Raw genomic sequence first — 9,569 nt, forward strand, 5'->3', positions numbered from 1 at the left:
AGAAATGTAAATTCGTTGTCAAAGAACGGCCAATCTGGTTAAACTACACTTTAGGGGACACACGGAAGCAGCAGTAAGCTACGTTGGGAAGAGGAGGAGGTGGGGGCGACAAGGACTTGAAANTCTCCATGCCTTTTGGAACAATTCCGAAATTGCTGACTATAAACTGAATTTCCCATGCTGGACCACATGGTGCAGGCTCAACCACAAGCTCTTGTACTGAAAAAACTTTCACCCAGGTGCTATGTAGAGTCGGATCCATCAACTTGTTGCCACAATGATGATCTGTAGTTGGAATTCATCTTGCCATTATAATCCAAATGTATCACAAACAGTTCGTTTATATAGTTAGAACGAGATAATGGCCATATAAATGGTCCGACCATTAGCTAAAAGGCGTAAATTTTCGTCATTTTATATTAGTTTTCATTTTGAATGATATCCCTTGACAAAATTTTAAGATCATGTGTGGAGTGCATTTCGATCTGCGAGCTAGCTAAAAAATCCACAATCATTCAAGAAGTTGTGAGGTTCATGTATTTTTATAGACTCGGCAGGGCTTTTCTCTTGTTTGGACATTGTTTACTGAAATGAAGGAAATTCCTATTAGTTTACTCTGATGAATTCGTTATACTTTAGAAGAAGTGGAGTCCACACTTTTGAACAATCTTTTTTATCAGAGACCAATATGAATAGCATTGTAGACATTGTTAAATTCTGGTTGAAATAACTAGAAATTATCTGCACATTGCAATGTCCATCCATACTCGTACTTTCATTATTGTGCTTCAATGTTAAATCTGCTCAAATGTAAAACAAATCAAATGCAAGTTTCTTTTGTTAAGCATTGAAGTGGTAACTAGATATTTTCCAATAAACATTATGTCCAATAAACAACATGTCATATCATTGGAGAGAATTATTTATGAAGCAACAATAACAATCATCATTTGCAATAAATTCTACGTGTGATTTATTCAAAACTGCTCAAAAAACAATTGATCATCAGTATTCATTTCATTATTTCTCCAAGTCATTATGACTAAATAGGCTGAGGAGACGGGAACGAAAAATTTCACAAGTCATGTAGCAAAAATGTGTGTGTATCTTTCTGTTTTAAGTACTTCCTTACCGCTACTAAGGAATAGAATTCAGAGTAGTTCAAGACGAAAAGCCTAGCTAATTTAATTAATTCTTTATTCATACATCATCTGATCGACCAACGAATTAGAGTTTGCAGATTGGGGTAGCCCTTGTATACTACACGGTACATCAGGAATTTTTCAGCTTGTCCAAGCCTGACTTAAAGCCTCCTGCTTAATCTTTTTCTAAGGCATGATGGGAGTCGTTTCTCCCACCAATCATTTCTGACATTGAACTCCCTCACGAAAACTGTAACAATGTTTAACTCATCTATAGTTATTGTAGAATGACGGAACTGACAAAACATTCTTTCTTTTAACTTTCAGACTGAACAACTAGCCATTCTTACTTTTTTAAAGCCTAGTTATCATATAAAATTTGCGACAAACAACGCAGTTTTTGTTACATAAATTTATAGGCATCACCTTGGCCTGCCAGAAAGGTGAGTTTCTAGTAAAGAGAGCTAAAACAGACTTAGAGTTTGATTTACATTTACCCCACCAGTGTCTTCTACAGGGTGCCGCCCCGTTTAGCAAGCACAGTGCAGCTGTTGCATGTGCAGGCTAGCCCAATCTTTTTTATCAGTTAAGTACCAGTCTTAATGAGTGAACAACGCAGAAATGTCATCAAAAACGGTTTTGTTTTTCCTGAATTTTGGAAAAGGTAAGGAGTTCATATTATTATCTGCGCGGAAAAAACGAACTTGGAAATTGCCGAGTTGTTAGGCATGCCTCAAAGGACTGTGAGGTCCATCCACAAGGCTTTGGTGGACTCTAACTACAACTTTGAGCCAGTGGGGAACAGAAAGCCTCATGGGACACCTTGTCTCAAAGGTTATGAGCACCAAATATCCTGAGCATGTCATGGTCTTTGGAGTCATCTCCTCAGAGGGTCATGTGATGCCTCAACCCATCTTTGAAAAAGGCCTCAGGGTCAAGGCAGATGACTACTTTAAGGTCCTTGAGAGTGTGGTCAAGTCCTGGATTGATAAGGTAGCACAGGGGAGGTCCTATGTCTGGCAGCAAGACAGTGCTCCTTGTCACACCTCAAGGAAATCAATATTGTGGATCTCTGACAATTTCTATGACATGATGACACCAGACTGCTGGCCACCAAACTCACCTGATTGTCATCAATCCCTGTGGCTACTACTTGTGGAGCGTGGTTGAACGGGAGTCTAATCGACGTCCTAGCAACTCCAGAGCTAAGCTGATGGAAAAAATAAAGTCTGCATTTGCCAGTCTTCAAGAGCATCACGTTTTAGGCACCGTGTCAAACTTGTTATCGAGAATCAAGGAGACTTCATTGGAAAGAAAAAATATTTGTAATAAATCCAGCTTTCAAACAAAAAAGTTAAGGGAATCTCTCATCTAGTTTTTGAGTAAAGACTGTTTAAAGGTAAATAAGTCATGCGGCAGATTTTCTTGACGCACACTGTATAACCTTTTGGCTTTTTGCAGATCACTCAAACTGTCATAAAGTTGACCAAATCAAACATCCTGTTAAAACACCTCATTATTATTGGAATGCCCTTCGTGCAAACGAGGTTGACAATTTCCGTGCTTAATCTTTACTTTCTTCATAAATGAGCTTTGTTGTCCCAGGTTGTTGAAACCCACCCAACTCGATTGAAGCCAATCGATAACCATTCATCTAATCAATAAATAATGATAGCTTTCGAAATATCTTACGCCTTATAACCGATTAGCCTACCTGAATTTCTTGAAAGCACTGAGATGATAGCGAGATGAGCTTGGAGATCTGGCTCACCGACATCTCGTATTGAATTCTGTGTACTGAGCATCCAAATTCTTGACAACTGGAAACCCTATGGGAACCGCCCAAGTTGTGATCCATTCTGGTCTCTCCTATGGAGACATGAGAAAGAGTTTTCATTTAAGCATTGGTTTTCTTTCACTTTGTCTTCCTCACCTTTGGTCATGTCACAAAAAGCCAAGGTGGCTGAATGGCCTTGAGAGGGACCATCAGGGTCCAAATAATACATTCCAGACATCTTAAGTCCGTTTCGCTTCAACTCATCACAAGTTCGTGGGGCTAAGGACAGAAAATATATCTTTTCAATACTTTTCAGAGCCTAGCCATCCATTATTTTTGAACATTCTTCTAACTTATACAATTTATTTAGCCGTTTCAAAGAGAAGGCAAAAGTAGTGACATTTTAAGCTATAGAAAGGGTGAATAATGAATAATAAAGGTACATACATAAGCGTGCAAAACTAATGTTTTCTGCTTGGCATGGTGAAAAGTTAGACATGGCAATTATTGGACTTTCTCAAAGCATTCCCTGGGAATCAATTTAAAACAAAGTATCAAAGGAAACAATACTGTTGGAAATAGCTAAGAATTTAACAGCTTGATTACAGCTGCTGAATAGGATCAAGTGAAGAGGCCCAGGGATATTCCAAACAACCATCGGACCATCGCCCTGGAGAACCCCTTCTTGGAGATGATGTTCACCCTCTTAGCTGCCCGCTTCTCCGGATTGGCCGGGGATAGACCGAACGCGGTTATTCCTCAAACTCCAATTGTGGAGAGTTCCGCGTTCAATCTGTGTCCTGCTGTCCAACATCTATGCAGGACTTAGATGCTCCATTCGATCTGGTGAGGACCTATCCCCCTGCTACTTTACTTCCATTGGCCTTCCGCAGGGGGATCCCCTATCGCCAATTCTTTTCAATATTTATGTATCCGACCTGCCCGAAGCCCTCACCCATCAAGGCCCCACCATCAACTATTTTATGGTTCAATATCTTCAATATGCAGACGACCTGGTTCTCTTTGCTGATTCAGCCGTGCAATTGCAAAATGCCATCGATGCGCTCCACGGTTACTGCCAAGAGAACAAGTCAATACCACCAAGACGAAGGCCATGGTTTTCCATAAAGGTCGTCTGCCTCCCACCTCCTTCCATATCAACAATATTCCGATTGAAATCGTCAAGTATTTAAACTATGTCGGTTTCACTTCCTCCACCCAACTCTCCTCCACCAATCACCTGAACTCTGCAATAACCAAGGCCTGGGCCAGGATCGGATACATATGCAATAGACTACCCATTAAGAATCTTCCCCTCCCAATAGTCCTTCAACTCTTCCGGATCTACGTCACCCCAATTTTTCTCTACGGCCTACACCTTTGGCTTCCCAACTCCGCCCAATCCGCCCTCAAATCCGCAGATGCCACCTTCACCAAGTTCCTCAAACGATACCTGTCCGTGCCCCAATATGCTAAAAATGCACGGACGCATTTTCTATGCAAAACCGAGCCCCTCACTATCGGGCTGGCAAGGTTACTGTCCAAAAATGTTGGGAACCTGACCTTTCCGGAAGTGATGTCCGGACACAAATTGTCCTTCCCGGTCAAAGATTTCTTAACACCCTATTGTCCTTAGCCCGACACGCACCTTTGTCAGGCTCCCGGCCCAATGCCATCAACGACGCTGACAAAAGATCTGTTCAATCTGGCCCATCCTCTACCCTGCAATAACTAAGAATTTAATCATTTACGTTTACCTAGCTGTGTTTGTACTATCTGTGATTCCCCTCTTCACTTTTTTCATTTGCATTGAACAATACTAGTCATACTCACTTTGATAGCAATTTCTAGTCAGCCATTTTATTGCTTTTACCGTTTTGACATTTTTCTTTTACATACTAACAATGTTTGCAGAATGGTTATAAACCATATTTATATTTATTTTTACGCCATGACATGACCAAGAGTCGCAATAAAGATTTATTATTAATTGAAAATTTCCTGAGTATTACGAATGTCCTCCTGTTTTGTTAAGATTCTCAAAATATCAATTTTAGCAAGCGTATGAAAAGAGGCACGTGATTATGGGATGTTTTAAATGGTGGATGCTATATGCTTCTATTGAAATGACAGTTATTCACCACTTTGAGAGCCCGGGCTGTTCATCAGATTATAAGATGGATTCAATAAATTTTAAGTAATTCTTAAAACTGCCCTTGGAAAGTGAAGTGAAAGTGAAGACAATAAGCCTTGCCACGGACTTCTGGAGATGTGGACTGCGAACGGATGCAAAGATTTCTTTTCTCCTGAACCGTTCACTTGATTCCAAATAAGCACTTCATACGACCACATTATCTTATTTTATAGGTAAACTTACCCAAATTTAAGCCCAAAGCTATGCTTAGGGAACTTAGGAGTTATGGCCAGTTATGTGGTAAATACTACATAACGACATTCGATGTTGCTCTTGATCAGCTGCATAAGCTTTTGACAATGTAAATTTGAAACGATCCACTTAACAAGCAGATTTTTTTCATTATTGTATAAAAATGACCCGCCTTTGATTGTGGAGAGCGACACGCCTCTTTTTATTACTTTAATTGGAAAAGTGGTTGACAGTTAAGTGGCCCAGCCAACCTGGACCATGCATATATAAAATTTGTCATTTGTTTCAATTCGCCGGCTTGTTGAAGCAAATGGTATTCTGCTATTGAATCACCATTTTAGTGCTCCAAATTTTGAGCAGTCCCTACTCAGAGATCTTGCTTTATAATCAAATCTAAACAATCCAGTCAAATCATCATCACTTGATCATTGAGCGGGCAAATGGTTGGCTGCTAATTTATTTCCGTAGAGACAAAAGGATTCACGGGAGGTGCACACACACAATACAAGACCCATTGCCAATTGTTAAGTAGGCCTTCCCTTCCTTGGATCAAGCTGAATCGTTGATTATTGGATGGCGAATTCTAAATCGAGAGATTTGACAGGCTTAATGAAATGTTAAAATTCTACTCCTTTTGGCAATTGCTGGAATAACCTTGTCTAAAAGTAAACAGTTCCTCCCCTTCCACGGATATTTTGTATTGTTCTAATCGAACTATTACTTACACGTTTGTTAAAGAAAGGTGGCAAATTTAATTTGTGCAATACCCTCTTTCTTGTGCTCACTTTTTTCTCGAAAATTCAGCATTTTCTATGAAACTAAATACATAACCAGAGAGTTTGCATGGTAGCCAAAAAATACATTTTTTGCAAAAACTTGTCTACATGTGGATGTTGCCGTTATTTCATAAATCATTTCAGGGTGCTCAGATTGTTACATTTTGTGACGAAAATCTCAAATTGGTCACGACTTGAAAACTCATGGCATTTTATTTTTTGTCAAAATATGACTAACACAATTTAGTCACAATTGGTCACATTTTCACGGATAACTTCAAGAACTTGTGAATTATGCATGTCATCTTTCGAAAAGCCAATCAAGTTGAATAAACTCCTCTAATCAGAAATTGAGGATCCACTTTTCTTGTTTAGAATGCAAATTTGACACCGTAACTCCACAGTTCCACTTGGCTGCACGGAAATAAATAAATGAGGCTGAAAAGGCTATTCCAACAGACAGAGCCAAACACAATGCCTCAGATTCCCTTTTCCACTTTTCTCTCTGAGCACGTTCTTTTCATAAGTTCTTAAGTTTCGCCATTCATTTTTTCTCCATCCTCTCCCCATCAGTAGTTTTGACATTTCCTGCTAGCGGTCATCACAAGGCGGGGTTGGTGAATGGGTTAATTCCAGGGCGGCTTTTTTCGGGTCTTAATGAGCGGATGGGGCGGGTTTTTTTAGTGGATGAAATATTTGGGTTTTTTTTTGGGTGGGTTTAATCGTTTTTGCTAATAAACGAAAAAGCTATGCCTATGATACTTCTTTCTTTTTTTTTGTTTTTTGTGCCAATGACAACCAAGTAACAAATGAGCTCTCATCTTCAATATTTGAAAGCATCTTTTGCGCTGATATGAGTTTCCCTCAACTCAACAACAATTTGCCATGTAGTATTTATGGGCTGAATTCAGTTTTTAGATTTTATTTTTAATGCAGTCTGGCATTGCCATTAAGCTACTAGCAAGGCTTTTATGCCAAATATGACGCCAAAGATAAAGGAAGGTCTTGAGAAAATAAGGGAAGCAATTGAGATGGATTTGCAACTTACTGGCCCATTAAAAAACTGCTCATGGGCGGAATGAGGATGGGTTTTGGGCTTTTAATCCAACTGGCAGGTTTTTGCCAACACTGTCAGGAGGATGGCCAGTTTTTTGGCTGATGATGCTAGCTAATGCCAAATGAATGCTCTTTTTTGAATCAAACAAGAGCATTATGGTAGTCATTAGGCATCCCGTTTTCAAAAATTTAGTCATAAATGGCTTTTTTATGTGGTTTTGTTCAGGGAAGTACGCACAATTGAAATGAAAATTTTACCTTTGGGGAAGAAATTATTGATTATGGAAAAATGAGTTTGATAAAAATAAAAAGCTAAGAGTGAACTCAGTGATGTGTATGATACTTTGGTCAAATAGTTTAGCTCTTGCAGCCGCTACTTTTGACAAAAGTTCCTTTTGGATGAGCAAGCATAGCTGTTATGCTATCCAAATAAGAAATGATTCCTAACACTTGATGAGTACGTGTTTGCATTGCACTTCATTTGCTAAGATAGACGGGAGCTACAGCATTTTTATAATATAAATAGCTCAAAAAGAGTCTATCTACTTCATTTTGAATATATTTCACTTTTTGAAAGTTCATGTCCAGATGCTGTTTCCCCTCAAAATTGACAAAACTAGTCACCCTGTTTCCAGACATAATAGATCAATTCAAAGTGGCATCTCTAACAGCTTCTAGTCCGGTAAACGTTATTCTCCACCGATTATTTGGCGGTGCTACTTTTTTAAATCATAACCTGACCTAATCAAACCTATTCTAACCTAACCTAACCTAACCCAACCTAACCTAATATGATATTAATAACCTTTAAAGTCTCTATCTAAACCTTTTATCATTTTGTCACAAATCTAAAAATGAGCAACACCAACTAATCGGTGGAGAATAACGTTTATCCTTCTAGTCCATGTATAGCTACATACTCAGTTTATGAAAAATTGTCACTTTTTGGTCATAATTTGAAACCATAATTGCCATATTTATTTTCTAGCCTCTGAGCACCCTGGGTCATTTGCTTCAGGTATTTGAGTAACTAGGACCAAACTGAACCCTCTTCCGAAAACGCAATAAATGACAAAATTTCGTAACTTTTTCCTCCAAAAGCTTAACCCTACGAGAATAAAAGGAAAATATGTTCATACACTTTATTTCATATTAGGGCCGAAATCGACCGTAGGCTGAGGATTATATTTGCTTTATTTAGCGATCGGAAAAAGGTGCACCAAACCTCTCAACCTCTTACTAAGTACTACGTACTGTGTAAGCATGGTAAGAATATATCTTACCTTTGTACTTCGTCAAGCCTTCCAATTTGGCAAGGCGAGCTTCCAAGTCGCCATAAACAGCCCTGGGTTGATCATCTTCACTTGGTTGAATATGAGTCGAAGCCTCTCTCACTTGTCTGGAGAGAGTTTGTTCAATTCGGAAGATTCGCAAAGAAAAATCCTCTTGAAGCGCCTCAATTTTTGCCTCTCCACTTAGAACGCGAAGTTTGAGATCTTCCATTTCCGAGCGATGCCTGTGGAAAATGACCTCCAAAAGCTCTTTGATGGCAGCAATGTCACTCACTGGGTCAGACTGGCCCGTTGCAATCAAGTTCCCGAACAGAAGTGTTATCCAAAAGGACACTTTCAATGCCCCAGCCTTCACAGACATGGTAATCCTTGAAGTTCAACTGGAGAGTGATGATTAACCCTTGGAAGGAAGTTCGATTCAGAGACTGGCCTTGTATAAACTCAATTGCTTGTTTATATCTGAGGAGCAACAAAAAAGGATTGGCCCAATTCGAACAATCTTATCATCCTTCACTCTCGCTTTTACTTCCTCCTTCGTTGAGGACAAAGATGAAATAGTGAGAGAGTTCATTTATGGTAAAATGACTTTTAAAAGGTTTGAAGCTTTTTCATCGTTTTGTGTTACAAATACTGCATCTGACAGCAATGCATTTGAGTGGAATTTAAAATGCAAATAAACGTTCAAAGACTAAACCCCTTGACAAATATAGATATTTTTTTATATTGAATTTATGTCATGTCTCTGCTTTCCGACTTTGACTCCTAAGACAAAGGAAAAAAAACAGGTTTGATTGCCAAGTAAGTTTAAGGTCTAAAGCCACTCATGTAAGTGACTATATTCCATTATGGGTGATACAAAATTTTCTTTAAAATAGGTAAAAGCAGACCAAAATGTGAACCAAGCAAAATCAAGCCCAAAATGCGTAAAAATGCCAAAATAATATACTCCCCTGTCTTTGAGATCATCAAACTTCAGTTGTCGCAAAAAAAAAAAACATTATACGTCATGAACATTCAAGATGTTTTGATGCCTTCAGGTCTAGGCCANATAAGCCGAGTAAAACCATTGCGGGTTGACGTCAACAAGAAATTTGAGAGAGATAGGTTTTTGCTCTCCACAGGGTTTAAGCTCAACTTTTG

At 38.9% G+C, this 9,569-nt stretch overlaps 1 protein-coding gene across 4 annotated transcripts in view; it reads right to left on the minus strand.

The window, feature by feature from the left end:
* Positions 1 to 8,948, minus strand: part of LOC131882695 (uncharacterized) — a 23,302-nt gene extending 14,354 nt beyond the window's left edge. For 2 of the 4 annotated variants that reach the window (XR_009373521.1, XR_009373522.1), the window contains exons 1-3: positions 8,421 to 8,948; positions 3,076 to 3,198; positions 2,857 to 3,011 (exon numbers count right to left, since the gene is read on the minus strand). Coding sequence is in view for 2 of the 4 variants with exons in the window: in XM_059229931.1 (XP_059085914.1) it covers positions 2,857 to 3,011; positions 3,076 to 3,198; positions 8,421 to 8,790 (648 nt within the window). In the remaining 2 variants the exon portion in view is untranslated. The remainder of the gene's footprint in view (positions 1 to 2,856; positions 3,012 to 3,075; positions 3,199 to 8,420) is intronic. The other 2 variants (XM_059229931.1, XM_059229932.1) reach the window with 1 other exon arrangement.
* Positions 8,949 to 9,569: the final 621 nt, after the last annotated feature.

This window comes from Tigriopus californicus, chromosome 6 (genome assembly GCF_007210705.1).
Source record: "Tigriopus californicus strain San Diego chromosome 6, Tcal_SD_v2.1, whole genome shotgun sequence".
NCBI classification, from domain to species: domain Eukaryota; kingdom Metazoa; phylum Arthropoda; class Copepoda; order Harpacticoida; family Harpacticidae; genus Tigriopus; species Tigriopus californicus.